Here is a 17,810-nt window from a genome sequence, read left to right on the forward strand (position 1 = left end):
GCGGCCCCCCCTCAGCTCCCCCAGCGCCGTTTTGGTTGTAAGAAAGAAAGAAAGAAAGAAAGAAAGAGAGGGGGGGGGAGAGAAAGAAGGGAGAGAAAAGAGCCCCAAACAAAGCTGCCACCCTCCGTATCCCCGAACAGGTTGATCGCGCCCCGAGGAGAAAGCGAAGGCGCTCGGCGCTGGGATTGCCGCCGTGCCGTTGAGCGGCTGAGAGAAGGAGGGAAAAGGGAGGAAAAAAAAAAACACACACACGCGCGCACACACATACACACACACACACACGCAGGCGCGCACGCCGAGAGTGAGGGAGAAAGAGAGCGAGCGAGAGAAAACAAACCCCGCCGGCCTCGGAGCGGCTTCGGATCTGGGAAAAGAGAAGTGAGGTTGGAGAAAGTACAGCGATGCCAAGGCGGAAACAGCAGGCACCCAAAAGGGCGGCAGGTAAGAAAGACGGCCGAGGCGCCCCCGGGCTCCTCTCCCCGCCTCCGGGCTGGTGGGTCATCATCCCTTCCGACGTTCCCTCCGTGGGTGCGTGCCGGGGAATTTCAGACGCTTCTTCGCGCGCCCGGTTGCCAGCAGCTCTACCTCCGCCTCTTGGTTATTACTATTTTTTATTTTATTATTATTATTTTTATTATTATTATTTTGCAGTCCTCTTTCTCTTTCCTCGCCCTGACACACACAAACACGCGCGCACGCAACCACACCGAGCTCTCTTTCCTTCAACTCGGACGGGATTGGAATCAGTTTCTTTTGCAGTTTGCTTTCTTTTTCGCTTTTTTTTTTAGGGGGGGGGAAAGGAAAGGGTGTGGGGGGGGCGGGCGCGGCGTGTTGGCGTTTCCCTTGCCCCGCTTTTCCAAGCGACGGTTTCCTTAAACTTTCTCTCTCCCCCTCCCTCCTTTCCACATCCCCCCCCCCCACTCGACACTCAACTTTCTTCCGCTCGGCTTTCCCTCCGAACCCCTCTCCTCCGCCTCTCTCTTTGCAAGCCCTTTCCTCGCTTGGCATCGCTTCGGGCATGGGTGTGTTTGTGGTGGTGGGGGGGGGGGGGAAGATGGACCGTTGGACCTGTATATTTTTTTTTTTTGCAAGGCAGGTGGCGTCCGGAAAGGATGAGCGATTTTTGGGGGGTTGGTTTTGTGTGTGTGTGTGTGTGTGTGTGTGTGTGTGTGTGTGTGTGTGTGTGTGTGTGAAGGAGGTGGGAGGGGGTCGCCAGCGGTGCCGTTTTTTTTTTGTTTGTTTTTTTTTTTGGGATGGTGGTGGTGGTGGTGGTGGAAAGCTTTGTTTCTTTGCTGCAGTTTGAGAGGCTCGTCCGGGAGCAATACCCACTCGGGGGGTGGGATGTGGTTGGGGAGGCGGCGAAGCTCGGGGGGGGGGTGCTGCGGATGAACCCGCCGGGTTGAAGTTCAGCCCTTTGATCTCTTCGGCGTGCGAAAAAGAAAGGGAAAGCAAAGCGAAAGTCCGGCCGGAAACCGAGTGAGCGTTCGGAGTGTGGGGGGGGGGGGGTCGGCGGCGGGCAGCTCATTGGGGTGGTGGTGGAAATCCCGTGCGGATCCGGGCTTCTCGCTGCCCGGCTCGGCTCGGCTCGACGCTTGCCTGGTTCGCCAAAGTTGCCAAGCGAGAGGCCCAACCAAAGGCCGCGCGTGGGTCACAGGCGGCGGGGCTGCGTTTTTTCCAGGAGCCGGGGAGCTCGCTTAACTTTTGGGGAAACGGTGGGCGTGGGGAGAGCCAGGCAAGCGGGACGCTCCCGAGGCCGAGAAGCTGATGGCTGGCTGGCCTGGCCAGGAAAGCAGTAACCGGGGGTGGGGGGGTGGGGGTGGAGGCTTCGCCTTGGTCTGGTTGTGAGTTCAAGTTTGCTTCGGTGTACTTGGAAAGAGTTGGTGGGGCTGTTTTTCACCTCAGCTAGGAAGAAGTTCGTTTCTCTTGTCACCAGACCCACCCACCGGGAGGGGGGAAAAAAAAAACCCACCAACAACCAGCTTTCTAGTTGATTGCCAGCTTTGATTTGACATTTGATTGATCACCTGTCATCTTGCTGCCTTTGATCTATTCATTCTTGATAGATATCAATAAATCACTCACTATGGTAACCTGAGTGCCAATGACGCAAGTCTTGCCCTCTATAGACTCTTTTAGCCAGGCAAGTACAATTGTTATCTTGTTTGGCTTTAATGTGGGTGGGATTATGCTTTTATCTACCCCCCTCCTTTTTTTTTTTTTTGTCATTGTGTCCAGTCAGATTAAAGCTGTACAACAAAGAAAGTTGATTTCTTTAAAAAAAGCAAAGAAACTCTTCCCAACCCATGAAACTATCTGGATGTTCAGGGCGATGGGCTGGAGTAAATGCCGTAATGCTTGAGAATTGTTCGAAGTTGAAAATAAATTTGGAAGGAAAAGATTTGGGAAAGTTTTACAAACATGATTCGGTTCAGTGGTAGGTGTCTGTCTGTCTGTCTGTCTGTCTGTCTGTCTGTGTAGTTCACATTCTCCATATTTGGAGTTTAATACATATAAAAGTATGCGAGAGAGAGAACTCATCTGTATATAAACTAATTTGCAAAGCAAATAATACATGACTAATGCTGTTTCACAGCAATGTAAAGTACTGCAGTTTAGGTCTTCTCCATAAGCAATGTTTTGAAAAAGAAAAAAGAAAGAACGAAAGAAAGAAATCTTCCTTGATCTTTATGACTCTTCTTGTTTTTAAACTTCCCAAGCCCAATAAGTCCTAAGAGTAGAGTGTTTTTGTAACTTCTGCTATCATGAAAACTCATCATCTATAAAATATACCTGCCATTTCAAAATGTTCCTCTCTTTGACTGTCTTTCTTAATAAATTGCTTTTCATTCAAAGTATGCACAAGATTAGAAAGAAACAGGATTGATGGCAGAGGGGAAGGAACAGGAGGAGAGATGATCCTGGGCAACAGCAAGTGATTTAATGGCATCTTCTCAGCTGATTCACTGTGATGCCATCCTTGGCCTGTGCCCAGGGTTATGCTCCCTTGATCATTTATTTCTACTAACGGTTTCCAGACAGATACTTTGGAAAACTTGGGCACACCTCAATTTTCTCTGCTTACAGAATACTGCTTGTGATTCCCTTCCAGCAGTGTTTTCTTTCGGCAACTCTTTTGTTTTCCACACTGTATGGTTTCAGCTGGTTTCTTTAAGGGACAATTTAGGGGGTTTTTTTTCTTCAAGGGAGTCCACCTGAAACAAGATTAAACTGGACAACTGGGTGTGCATTGTAGCTTAGCCATTGTTGCAAGATTACTTTTTTTTTGTTTCCCGCGTTCCAATGAAAAAAGGTTCTGTTTTAAGAGCTGAATACTGTCTCAAAATCTCTGTGCCACAGTGTGGCCTTGGAACAGAAGGAGGAGGAAGGGAAGGAAATAATTGATTATCCCGATGTTTGGCACAACTATTCTCTCTTTGGCTTTCTTTATTGAGCCTTTAATCTTCCTCTTCAAAAGGGAGAAAGAGCAAAAGGGGGAAATGTTTGGGAAAGGTCTGTCTGATTCTTTTGACTGATTACGAGTTTGACTGGGTTTGATTCAGAAAAAAAAAAAATAAAGTTTACAACTTTTGAGACTGCCAGTCTGTAAGAGGGAGTGGTGGGGAGAAAAAGAAAGAAAGTTAAGTGATGGGGTTTTGGATTTAGCTGTCTTGGTTATGGCTTGGATTTAATGCCTATGCACAACTGTAAATAATTACGTCCAAGCATCTACTTTGGAAACAGGTTTCTCCTCTGATTAATGAACGTCGTAAAGGTTAGAGAGAACAAGCAAACGAATCAAGGAGGATGGCCCGCTGGATCCTGGAAACATGACAATTCCTCTTCCCCCCCTCCCCCATTAATTTTAAGCCATGACAACCTTATATTTTACAGAGTGCCGTAATGAAAATCAAGCAATGTAAGTGGATAAGGGGACGAGGAGGGCACTTTTTCTCCTCTCTTTTCCAAAAGCATCTTCAGAAATGGTACTCTGAGTCAGGGAAAACAGAGAGGGTCAAATGCATATGTTCCTCTGGACTCCTTTCTCAGCAGCAATTGTTCTTTTTTTGGCTATTGTCTGCCTAATTCTTTAAGCAGATGTTTGGATATTTTTAGGTCAGTGCCTGACATTACATCATATCTTGACTTGCGATGATATATTATCATGTGCGTTGCTCTCCTCCATCCCAAAAGAGCCCAAGGTGCTTTACAGATTGTCTGCCTGATTCTCCTCTCCTCCCATGGCTCCAAGACAGCAGAAAATGCTCTCACAGCCAATGAGGTGATATAGAAGAGAAGAGAGGAAGAGGAGAATCAGGCCAGGAACTGTTGTTTCTGAATGACAAAAATGCAGGTGACTCTGGGGAATTGCCGTTGTGTGAACCCAACACAATGGAAAGGAAAAAACTAGGACTAGGACTGAATTGATATGTTAATTCCATTTTTATTTTTCTATATCGGAAATAGCTTTCAAACCCAATTCCACAGGATTATGCTCTTCTCTCCTCCTAGAGCTTGTTGAGATGTGCATATTTTATTTTGTACATCGTAAATTTGCTGTTTGTTGCTCTTGAATATAAACCTAAACTTAATAGTTTTCTTTTCTGCTTCCTCCCTGCCCTTTGGTTCCCCTTTCCTACCTCTGTTGGGCCCTGAGAGGTTTCCCTTTTAAGAAGCATAAGGCCAAAAGTACAACAGAGGAAAGAAAAGAAAAGAAAAGAAAAGAAAAAGAAAAAGAAAGAGAGAGAGAGAGAGAGAGAGAGAGAGAGAGAGAAGGAAACCAGCTGCATCTACTTTGTTTATGGGAACTAGAAATGAATAATGCAGAATTTGTTTTCGTGAAAGTCCTTGTGTGGCAGTAAACATAAGGCTATTAGCAATCATTATTTAAAAGTTGCAATTTGCACCTTAATAGTACCAGTTATTAAAATAGTGAATGATACATTCAGACGGGGAAAATCTGCATTCTTCGGAGGCAGACTAGGAAAGACCTTGTACTGATTTATGCTATCAGCATTGCTCTTACCAGTGAAAGCTTCGGCTTTTTTATTTTGTTAGTCCTATGATTAGGAAAGATAATAAAACATTATCATCTTTAAGCAACATTAGCAACATTCGGTGTAATGGGGTTAGAGAAATGGGCTGAGCCCATTTCTTTCATTCTCCCGAGGAAACGGAAAGAAATATTAAAACCACGAATGTAGATCTCGGAGCTCCCTGCATCATAACACGGTCAAATGACTTGAAAAACAAAACTCTTCAGAAAGAAGGAATGGACAGAGATGGGTTTATCAGAGGAATGCATCCCCTGGTTCCTGGATCAGACTATTGGATAAAGTATTTTGGGAATCCTCAAAATGCCCTGATTGTGCTTTGACCCCATCAGAAGGAAAAGGTAGGAAAAGGCCAGAGATATCGCACTGTAACTTGTGACAAAACTCCAGAGACCACTTGGCAATATAATACCATGATGCACACCTAGAAAATTGCTGCTTGGATTAAATCTGTCTTGTATTATTCTGCTACTAGTTTTCTTTAGGATATCAGAACGGAACACTGCACTGTACACGCATACATACACAAATACAAATCACTGTATTTCCCCAGTGTTCAGGTCTTCCTGATAGAAGCAGCTCATGTCTATTGACAGTGGGTAATGATTAGAGTTTCCTCTGATTATCATCAATAATTACGATAGTATTCTTCACAGAACATGGTTAAATCCAGCTGGGAAAATGCCTTATCTGTGAAGGCCATTAAATGAACAGAACTTTGCAGCCGAGCAGCTAGACCTGGCTGTGGTGAATTGATTGTGATGAGTTGTCTGTGGCGAGTTGTCCCAATTCAGACTATTATCCCCAAACTTACCTTCTTTTAAGGGCTGAATGCAAACACCATACCCTGTTCCTGAACATTTGCATGGCTGGCTGGGGATGGATGAGCTATATTCAAGAGCGTGGTTGGAAGATAGCAGATGGGGTGGGCTAAAAGTAAAACTAAACATGCCCAAAGACCATTGGAGTTGGCTGCTGTAAAAAAAATATTTAGAGGGATGCGGTGGCTCAGTGGCTAAGATGCTCAGCTTGTCGATCGAAAGGTCAGCAGTTCAGCGGTTTGAATCCCTAGTGCCGCATAACGGGGTGAGCTCCCATTACTTTTCCCAGCTTCTGCCAACCTAGCAGTTTGAAAGCACGTAAAAAATGCAAGTAGAAAAATAGTGACCACTTTTGATGGGAAGGTAACAGCGTTCCGTGTACCTTTGGCGTTTAGTCATGCTGGCCACATGACCACGGAGACGTCTTCGGACAGCACTGGCTCTTCGGCTTTGAAACGGAGATGAGCACTGCCCCCTAGAGTCGGGAACAATTAGCACATATGGGCGAGGGGAACCTTTACCTTTAAAGAAAAATTTACGAAGGAGGGAGGGAGGGAGGGAGGAAAGGAAGGAAGGAAGGAAGGAAGGAAGGAAGGAAGGAAGGAAGGAAGGCTGGTTCTCAGAGACCTGCAGAGGTACCAGTGCTTTTATCAAAATAATGAAAGCGATGTTGCATCACCCTGATGCAAGTTTTATCCCTTTCATAGTTGCCTGCAGTGTCACCACATATACATGAAAGGCCTGGACCTTGTGTCATGACAGCGCAATTGTTACTTTTGCCCTCCCTTGAAGCCTTTGCCTTTAGGGTTCCCTCTGGGCATCTCCTAAAGTGGAGGGGATAATGTTCATGCTTACTTAGTTAGGAGGAAGCCAAAGGGCATCTGTGCGACAGTCCACAGGTGTCCATGTACAATTATTTTTACAGCAGCCTGTCGTTTTTTTTCTGGCATTTGATATCGGTGAAAGAATTTCTCCCACTGCCGTTTTTCAGACTGGGAAGTATGGGCCCTCAAGGAGGTTGTGTAAAGCCATTGTGTAATAGAAAATGACAACAACATCAGAAGTAGCTTCTCTGCCATCTCCAATAGTAAAGTAAGGTTAAAAAAAAAGAACCCTGCAGAAGAGACTGTCAGGCAGTCTTGGAGCCCAGAGGAGGGGGGGGGGGGTTGTTGCGGGAGAGGAAGAATAGCTACTTGGTGAAGGAAGCGCTTGTAAATCAGATTTTAGAATCAGGATTAGTAAAGGATGCCTTTGCTATATCTTTTATTTGATTTAAGCAGAGTGCCCTTGGCTTCAAGGTTTGTGGGCCCGTAGGCAGCAAATTGCTAGTGAACTTTTTTTTTAATCCCAGAGAGATTGAAATATGCTTCCTCCCTTTTTCTGACTGTCCGTACACTGTATGGCACAAAGACGTTTAGATAGTGAGCTCCTTTGTCATTTGCACACCACAACAATCTCCTGAGCTACTTCAAGTTTCTGAGTTCCCACAGGATGAAACATTTATTACAGTTCATCCTTGACTTGCGACCACAATTGAGCCCAAAATTTCTGTTGCTAAGCGAAATATTTGTTTAGTGAATTTGGCCCCATTTTACAGTTTTTCTTGCCACAGGTCTTAAGTGAATCACTGCAGTCGTTCTGTTAGTAACATGGTGGTTAAGTGAATCTGGCCTCCCCATTAAGTTAGCTTGTCAGAAGTTCGCCAAAGGTGATCAGGTGACTCCAGGACAACACAACCATCATAAAAACCGTCATAAACAAGCATCCGAATACTGTTCATGGGAATATGGCAATGGTGCAACAATTGTAAGTGTGAAAAAATGGTCATAAATCACTTGTTTTGGTGCTGTTGTAACTTCGAATGGCCACTAAATGAACTGTTTAGTAAGTTAAGGACTACCTGTATATTATTTCAAACGTTGGTACTAGCCACCTTCATACGTCTGTTAAGATGTTGCATATAAAGCTATACCAATTCTGGAATGGTGTGAGTCTATATAACAGCTAATGAAGACTTCTAACCAGGATTTACAATTTTTCTAAACCCAATAACTTCCTCCAATGGAAATGAAAACAATTTCTGCTAAAGTTGTTCCTAGGTATGATATCATATCAAATGAAACTCAATACTACCAAGAATTTTTCTTCTGTCTCTTCCTCTGACGCCTTTTCCCTCTTAAACCGCAAACTCCATTTGTTTTACATACACTTTGATGCCAATTTTACTTCCAGTTTTAGCATGTGAAATATTTGACTTTAGTGAAGCACCCAAATGCACAGAATTTAAAAGCCCAGAGGTTGATTTATGCAAGAAATCCAATGTAATAATATTTAATGGATGAAACAACAGTTGCGAATCTGGATTCATTCTGGTTTCTTTAAAATATTCTTTGTAAAAAATTCTTTTTTTAAAAAAAATAAAAATATATACATCGCATGGCAGACAGGTTAAGAAGGGTGTGTGACACACTATGCTTCCTTTCCCAAGATCTAGCGGTGAAAGTAGCTTATTGTTAATTTTATTAAGACAGCTTGCTATATATATATGCTCCCACAAGTAGCGGAGTGGCATTAAGAATCTCGCCCTTGAGCCAGCCAGAAATACTAGCAATGTAAACGATTTTGGCTTCATTCATTCAGCAAATTTAACCCTTGATTTTTTATTGTTGGTCCAGCTTGACGAAGCCATTGGAGGGGAACTTACTCCTAAGTATCTGTACAAAAGATTAGTGCCTGGACTTTATTTCTAGATTTGACATTAAAAGGAAGATGAGATTAGGTTCTTAATCCAAAAGAAAAGGGATATTGTTAAGTTTCGAGCATGAGCTGCATTTTATCCTTCGCTGTCCTGCCGAGCTGCTCTACTAAATCTTTGGGGAAGTCTGATTGTTTTTATTATAGTTGCTTTAAATCTTACAGCAGTTTTTTTTTTCTTCTTCTTCTCCATTTGGATGGCATTATCGGTATTGTGTTTTCTTAAATTATATATGTCGTTCTGGAATGCTCTTCTGCATCATCCCTATAAAATGGATTTTTACTTCTATTTTGCTAGTGGTATAAAACATCATGCTACCTTTGAGAGATTATTAAAATGGGCTATTTTATCTGGGATTGCAGTTTCAGGAAACAGAATCTAAACATTTGTGAATATCCAATTCCACTCTAGTATACTAAAAGCACCATTTACACAGAGCTTCCCCCACCTCCTTCATATTATAATAACCTCTGGTTTTCCCATAGGCACATGGAACATGTATTTTTTTTAACCTTAAAAAAAATAAAACCAGAGGCTTAAAGCACCTTTTGCACAATAGAAATGTTTTCATTTTGAAACAAAACCAACAAATCAGCACACACAAACAAAAAAAATAACCCATCGCAGAGAAGAATTCCTTTGTTAGATTTCTTAGGGATCACAGACAAGCAATTTTCCCCAAGTATTTTGACATGTCCTTTTTGGCGACCATTGTCAATTGTTACATTGTTTTTAAAACCTAAATTTTTTCCATATGACACATTTTTGGAGGGAAAAACACCCATCATTCCATTATTTTTATGATTGCCCTTGTTTATTAACTTCCTGCTTCTAATGACTCGAGAGTATTCCTGCAACTGTTGCCATTATGAAAGCTTGTTATTTTCCAGCCTTTGAGCCACAATCTACATATTCTTCTTTTTGTCTGACTTTCTTTCCAAACTTGCTTTCTGTTTAAGAGTGTGCTAGTAAGGAAAAAAATTAGATTTTACTTTGGAAGATGTGTGTGAGGAAATACTGTTGGGCAACATCATTGATTTGTTAGCATCTTCTAAGCTGGTCTCACTGATTCCATCCTTGGCCTACGTCATAGGTTCTCCTTCCTTCATCATCTCTGCAAAGGATTTCTTGTAAAGGTTTTCAAATGGACACTTTGGAAAATGTTCCTTTGGTGACTGACTATATATCTATCTATCGATTGATCGATCGATCGATCGATCGATCCATCCATCTATCTACCCTGTTTTCCCCAAAATAAGACATTCCCTGATAATAAGCCCAATCAGGCTTTTGAGCGCATGGCAATAAGGCCAAGCGCTTATTTCAGAGTTCAAAAAAAATATAAGAGAGGGTCTTATTTTGGGGGAAACATGGCATCTGTCTGTCTGTCTGTCTATTTGTCTGTCTGTCTGATTTATATGGCAACCGACTCATTCTCAGGGCAGCTTACAAAATATAAATATCTTCAGCCACAATCGAAAAAGCTTCTTGGTTGAGAAGCGAAATGTTTTCATCTTCTTCTTCTTCTTCTTCTTCTTCTTCTTCTTCTTCTTCTTCTTCTTCTTCTTCTTCTTCTTCTTCTTCTTCTTCTCCTTCTCCTTCTCCTTCTCCTTCTCCTTCTCCTTCTCCTTCTTCTTCTTCTTCTTCTTCTTCTTCTTCGACACAGGTGATAGTTGTCCTTTTCCCAAACCCCACAAGCAAAAGCATAGAAAGGAAGAGCCAACCTACATGAGAAATGAAGCATTTAGTGATCTTTTTAATGCACGGAAAACAAAAGAAGGAAAAAAAGGAAAAACCCACATCTTAAAACAGCAAGGCATAATTAGAAATTGTTCTTTTGTTATAGAATAAAACGGCTCTTTACTCTTCCCTCCCACCCCTCAATTGAACGAGCCCTTATGGTTTTTTTTTTTTTTTAAAAAAAAAGAGCTCTTAGCATGCTTGTACTTGCATTACAAATTGGAGAAAAGGCAGGGTAAGCAAGTTACTTTCCAGGCAGGGCTGCTTGGCTCTCTGGCTGTTACTCACTTAGAAGAGATTTTTTTTTCCAGTCCTAGTTGATTTTGTCACTTATTTTCAGGGCTTGCTCCAAAGTTTATTCCGATAGTATTTTCCATGAGAAGTAATCATGAAATTCATGCATGGTTGACAACCAACAGCTTTGCAGGAAAGGCTTGCTCGGGAGTAAAAACGTCTAACAAAAGCACCTTCTTTCTTTTACGCTCCTTGTGATGATAAACATAGTATTGTTCAACTTTATTGGGAGAGGGGAGGGGAAAAGAAAACCCCTGAAGGAAAAAGTTGTAGCAGTTAAAGCTGCTTTTCGATTGTATTAATGGAAATTCCTCTCCCGTATATTGCATCTTTCTGGCTCTTTGCTGGGTGAAGTGTCTATATTTCCTCCTTGCATTCAATATAAAACTGCTATCATCTAATGATACCCTACCTTATTAAAGTTGTTCACGATGCAAAAGGGACCGCAATAGGTGCCGTCTTCTACCATAAATGGTTATGGAAAAGCAGGGCCGCTGAATATGTGAAAATAACACAATCCATCTCGAATAACCATTAAACCTGGGCATGTCAGAAAAGAACAGACAGGCACTACAGAAACTTTTTTTCTTTTTCTTTTTTTACTGCAAAAAAACCAGGCCGCAGCCCCAGGTGGCATATATGCGAAGCAATAAGATTTTTAAGAAGCTCTTGGCTCTTCCTAGATCACCCTCAGAAGACTAATTTAATTGAAAAACCTGTTTGCTGGAGTTTGCGTATGTAAACAGGCAAGGCCCAGTTTTCCTTGGGATCTCTTTTCTGGATTTTGTTAATAGTTACTTGATTGGGGAGGGGGGAGATCAAATAAATTCTCATCCCATCCCTTGGAACATTGAACTTAAATGCTGAAGATTGTAACTGGTAATATATACTATTATAAGAAAATGCTATTAAATATCCTCCAAGCACATTCCTACTTCAAATATTTGGCTTGTTTCTATAAGATTCCTTTACAGTTTGCCTTGGAAAAGGAATATCGTGCTGTTTGTGATTTTAATGAAAATAATTATATCCATCAAAATCCACAGGGTGATTTCAGCTCTTCATGTAACTGTAAAGAAAGAAGAAAAAAAAGAAAAAGAAATGAATGCTTTGGATTGAACTAAAAGCAGTAGAATGTAAAAATCAAAAGCTACGTACTGCATATTCACAGACTTTTTGATTGTAATGTTTAGATGGAGGTTTCTTTCTGTTCAGTTATTGCTTTTTAAAAAATATTTAGTTATACTACAGTGGTAAGGGTTTGCCTTTATCTATGGCCAAATTTGAGAATTTATGGTTCTAAAGGGTTAGTTTCATTTCTATCCACAAGGTGAATGAGATTTTTGTTTTAAAGGAAATAGCTGGGATTTTTAAAAAGACACAAAATACCAATTTGGGATTCAAAAAGAGACAAAGCATGCCAACCCCCGTGGAATTTAAATGGCAGCGTTGAGAAACATGGCCAAATAGGTGGAACAGAGTCATAAAAATGAGAGTTATGGGAGACAGGAAGGATCCTCTTATCTCATTCAAAACAGGAAAGGTGAAATGTACATAGTCTACCCCAAATAAAAGCGTCAAAGAATCTGGTGCTAAGTAAAAAAAAAAGCTATATGCGTTGTGGGAATTTGTATCAATCTGCGCGATAGGGAGAAATCTGTCTACCACTGTGACTTCAGCATGTGCTGTTTGAGCATCACCAAAGGACCTATTGAAATTATTTACTTCCTTAAACAGCTGTGATAGTTAGATGTACAGTGTGTATCTTTCCTTTATTCTGTCTCTTGTCACAGTCATATTAACAATGCAACCGAGTCGACTCCAAGCTAAAGAGTGCAATACGTAAAAAAATGCATCACTCTTTCCTAATTTATTTTATGCTACTGGAAGAACACAATGGCCTTATTCCCCTTCCCAATCCCTACCCATTACAGGTATATTATTATTTTTTTTAAAATTCTAGTGGAAATATTTTCCCACAACATCTTCCCATATTTCATTAGGAGATCAGAATGAAATTAAAATTAGGTAAAATTGTTTAAAAAAACAGTGACAAAAGGAATAGGCTATTCCTTCATGCTCAAGGTGATTGAATGCATATTTGGTCTACAAATTTGTAAGAATTGCTGCATAAAATAGATTGTAGAAAGAAGCAATGGATGGAAAATAATCAAGGAGAGAAGCAACCTAGAACTAAGAAGAGATTTCCTGACAGAACAATTAATCAGTGGAATGACTTGCCTCCAGAAGTTGTGAAGTTCCAACACTAGAAATTTTAAAGAAGAGATTGGACAACAATTTATCTGAAATGGCATAGAGTTTCCTGCCTGAGCTGGGGGTTGGAATAGAAGACCTCCAAGGTTCCTTCCAACTCTGTTATTGTGTTAAATAATTCTTGTGAAATTCTATGGGATTTACTTACAGGGTAAATGTGTCTATCATTGCCCTTTTAAAAGTCCATAAATGTGACTCACTGTGTGTATCGTGAAAAAACCAAAGCTTTCAATAAACTGTGCCATGTTCTAGCTTGAAAGCTTCTGTATTAACTTGACCATTTTTTCCCCAGTATTCACTTGTTTTTCCCATCATGGAAATCAAGACTGCCTGCATCAAATTTCCATATCATGTTCCACCTAAGTACTTATTTAGACTGTTTAGACCACAAGACCATTGTTTTATCTGTCCTCGGGTCTATGTAAGGTGGTGTCCTCCTGCTGTAAGAAGGACAAAGGACAGGCTATAAAATGAGATAAAGGTGGAACAGATTATTGTAAATGTTCAAACACTTCTCTCTGCCTGTGTTTCTGACAGACCTGCTGAATTTCCACAGTGTTGACTTTTCCTGCAAGAAACATAGTCATTTAAATGAGGTGGAAATTTCACTGAAAATATTTTCCTTTGCATTCCCATTTTGCCACTTGGCTTCTGTTTGGTACTGCAACCTGAGAAGCAGTTTCCTCCCTGGGTGCTGTTAGCTCTACCATGACCCATTGATAGATCTGTTGGAGAACACTGTCCATTCCATAGAGATGGTTCTGGGTTCAATCTTTTGCATTTCCACTTAAAGAAATAAAATAATATGAAATCTGCTGGAGAACCTGGATGAACCAGCCTTCTTTAGCCTGACTAAGAATTTGGGAATTGTAACCCCAGATAGCTATTTGTCTGGAATGGAATGGAATGGAATGGAATGGAATGGAATGGAATGGAATGGAATGGAATAGAATAGAATAGAATAGAATAGAATAGAATAGAATAGAATAGAATAGAATAGAATAGAATAGAATAGAATAGAATAGAATAGAATAGAATTGGAAGGGAGCTTGGAGGTCTTCTAGTCCAACCCCCTGCTTAGGCAGGAAACCCTACACCACTTCAGACAAATGGTTATCCAACATCTTCTTAAAAACTTCCAGTGTTGGAGCACCCACAACTTCTGGAGGCAAGTTGTTCCACTGATTAATTGTTCTAACTGTTAGGAAATTTCTCTTTAGTCATAGGTTGCTTCTCTCCTTAATTAGTTTCTACCCATTGCTTCTTGTCCTACACTCTTTGGAGAATAGCTTGACTCTCTCTTCTTTGTGGCAGCCCCTGAGATTTTGGAACACTGCTATCATGTCATCCCTAGTCCTTCTTTTCATCAAACTAGACATACCCAGTTCCTGCAACCATTCTTCATATGTTTTAGCCTTCAGTCCCCTAATCATCTTTGTTGTTCTTCTCTGCACTCTTTCTAGAGTCTCCTGCTTTAGCAGGAGGTTAAACTAGAAGACCTCCAAGGTCTATTCTAACTCATTTCTTCCCCATGTTTTTGTGGGTGATTGATTCATTTGCTTACTTATTCAGTTTAAATATGCTCCTCTCGGGGCAAAATGTGTAAGAAAGCCTTCAGCAATAAAATCATACGAAGTTAAAAACACAATACTGAAGTGTCAATGCAACCAATAAGTATCAGCAACTAAACATAGATGTCCACTCCAACTTTTTTGCAGAAGTTCAAAATAGCTTATATGGTGATCCGAACTTCATTCCTACAACAATCCTGAAGGTAGGTTGGGTTGAACTTCCATGATGAAGAGTAGACTTGGAACAGGGTCTACGCGATCCTAGTCCAACTCTTATTGTTCTTTTCCAAATAATATGAAAACAGATACTTTATTATTATTATTATTTATTTAATTTTATACCGCCCTTCTCCTGAAGGACTCAGGGCGGTGAACAGTCAGAATAACATACATATAATGTGAAATAAAAAAACAATTTAAAATAATTAAACCAATTTGGCTCATCAGTTAAGATCCTCAGCATAGAATTTAGACAAATTGAAAATTTATGCCAGCCCGGCTTGGTGAAACAGAAAGGTCTTCAGTGCACGACGGAAAATACGGAGATCTGGGATCATTCGTATCCCTGGGGGTATCCTGTTCAAAAGGGTAGGTGCCCCTACAGAGAAGGCTCTCCTCCTGGGAACCACCAGTCGACATTGCTTTACTGACGGCACCCTGAGGAGGCCCACTCTCTGGGAGCGTACTGGTTGGTGGGAGGTTATTGGTTGCAGAAGGTGGTCTCATAGTTACTCAGGTCCTAAGCCATGGAGCACTTTAAAGGTAAGAACCAACACCTTGAAGCGCACTCGGAAGACCACCGGGAGCCAGTGCAGCTCGCGTAGGAGAGGTGTTACATGTGAGTGCCATGTCGCAAAACCCTCTTTTTGCAAGAACAGAACCATATAATACATGCAGGGAAGGCCTCAGAAAATAATTTGGTATTAATATATTTTATTTATTTATTATGCATGTTTTATGCCACTTCAATCAATTTTGACTCTAAGCAGCATAAATATTTATGTTGCTTCAATCAATTTTGACTCTAAGCAGCATAAATATTGTTACTGTTTCACAATCCGGGACTTCCATGCAACGTACATGGGTTTTTTTTCACATGGTAAAAAGTTGGGATCATTTGGGCTGATGAAGAGGAGCCCCAACAATCCCCCTCTTCAATTTAATTTAAGCAGCATTTAAATTTCCTCAATCTCACTCCAGCACATAAAAGATTTTTCTATACCGGCTACACTTCTCTCTCTCCCTCTCCCCCTCCCCCTCCCCTTCCCTTTCCCTCTCTCCTTTTCTCCCTTTCCCTCTCCCTCTCTCCTTTTCTCCCTCCCTCTCCCTCCCTTTCCTTCTCTCTCCCCTTCTCTCTCTTCCCCTCTCCCTTCCTATCCCTCTCTCCTTTTCTCCCTCTCCCTCTCTCTTTTCTCCCTCCCCCTCCCTCTCTCTCCTTCTCTCTCCCCCCTCTCTCTTCCCCTCTCCCTCCCTCCATCCCCCTCTCTCTCCCCCTCTGCGCCCCTCTCTCCCCCTTCCCCCTCTTTCTCCAATGATAGCCCCACTGAAGATAACTGAGACTAAACCAGTTGTAAATGGAAGAGTCATCATTTCCTCAAAGACTCTTGGAAAAAGTGGGAAAATCTTTCACCAGTTCCAAAACCATTTCTGCAAAACTGAGCTGTGCCTTAGATTTATTGCAATGTGTCCACATAGCATTCTCCAGCAATTATATCACAATGGTCAATGTTGAATGGCGTTGAGGAAAGAGTGGATAATGGAGTGTTACTCAGTGTCAGGGGGCTAACTCCCAGTTGATTCACACAGCCTGATTTTCTCATCAATGGTTAATCAGATCCCCATAACTGTTAACACTTAATCCCTCATCTGGGAATTCCATGGTTTTTTGTTTTTTTTAAAACTGTAATGAAAATTGTTCCATGGGGGAAAATATTGTATCACAAAACAAAGCAGGGTTTAATCTCCATACATCAGCATCACAAGGAAAGTATGAAGAGCAAAAAAATCAGCCAAAAAAAACGTATGAAAATTGTTAATGCTTAAAGTACCACACCACACTTAGTTATGAAGGTCATTGCTGCATCCACATTCAGAACTTTTGCGTTGACTTTTGGCCTTGGCCAAGCCAGAAGGAACTCTATCTTGGTCTACAAATTTATCCAGTTGATGTATCAACTGTCTGGGACAAAAGCGGGAGAAGAAACAGAGAAAGAAACAGAGATGGAGCCAAGAGACAGAGTACGGAAAGATTCAGGGCAGATACAATGAGAACACAGGAAATTAAAATTTTAAAGACAGAAAGTATTCTGCAGCCTCAGATGAAATGTAGATTCCGAAAACATTTTTAATATAGTCAGCATGATTACTAATTGAGCCTTAAAACTTGTTTTCTCAACTATAATACATATGTTTCTTACTAGTCATCCATGCTCGTGTCATTTCTTCTCAATTGTGTGTAATAGCAATTATTTAATAGTGCTGCATTTTGTCCTCCAGAGAGTAGAAATGGAGTACAGGAGATCTGTGGGTGGGTACAGTATATCTGTGGGTGGAACATTATCCTTACAGCTGTATGTCTGGAATTTGGCGAGGCATGTCTAATGCTTAAGAGAGACTACCCTGTTCCTGGCTATGAGAAGGGAAGGAGTTTCTCATACTTCCTTTTTTTTGGATTGCAGCCCACGCATTATCCTTTTACCTTGTTTAAAATGACCCTTTTCCCTTGTTGGAAGAAATGTCCATCTGGGTTCAGTTCCAAGTGAGAAGAAAGACACTGGATTCATGGAAGTTACTTGGAAAGAAGGTTTATTGATGAACAGGATCATATGCCTTGGAGATCTTGGGCAAAAAGAGGAAAGAGATGCTGAGAGTCCCTGGGTTTTATACCCTCTCTAGCTTTGAACTTCCTGGGACACAGTTTGCTGTCAGAGGTCATAGCTAGCTTTTTAGATAGTCTCTGTGTTAAGTTTGATTGAACCTTGCTATGTGATGCAATGAAGGGCAATTAAATTTGCTCTGCCTGAAGGAGATAGATCTTTGTTATGTAGAATAGACTGGCCCAGGCCTTAAAGGCCTATTAACTAAAATGGAGGGTGGGTGGGTTTCTGGCTCCCTTTTAGGGGAAATATTCTGCCCTTTTAATATTTCCTAAAATATTTCATTTTCTAGGAGAAGGGTGGGTTTTAACTTCCTACACCTTCATTGATCCCAGATCAATGAATCTGCTCTGAAATTGAGCATGTGGTTAGTTGCAATCCTTCTCAAGCTATACATAAGATCCTTCTCAAGCTATACAACGTTTTAA

The 17,810-nt window shown here is 41.3% G+C and overlaps 1 protein-coding gene across 1 annotated transcript in view; it reads left to right on the top strand.

Annotated features, from left to right (window-relative positions):
* Positions 1-372: 372 nt before the first annotated feature.
* TSHZ2 (teashirt zinc finger homeobox 2) overlaps positions 373-17,810 on the top strand; it is a 294,930-nt gene continuing 277,492 nt past the window's right edge. Inside the window, exon 1 of the mRNA XM_070940053.1 lies at positions 373-441. Coding sequence (XP_070796154.1) covers positions 402-441 — 40 coding nt within the window. The 5' untranslated portion in view covers positions 373-401. The remainder of the gene's footprint in view (positions 442-17,810) is intronic.

This window comes from Pituophis catenifer, unplaced genomic scaffold (assembly GCF_029215685.1).
Source record: "Pituophis catenifer annectens isolate HBS135680 unplaced genomic scaffold, rPitCat1.0.hap2 SCAF_3, whole genome shotgun sequence".
In the NCBI taxonomy this organism is placed as follows: Eukaryota; Metazoa; Chordata; class Lepidosauria; order Squamata; family Colubridae; genus Pituophis; species Pituophis catenifer.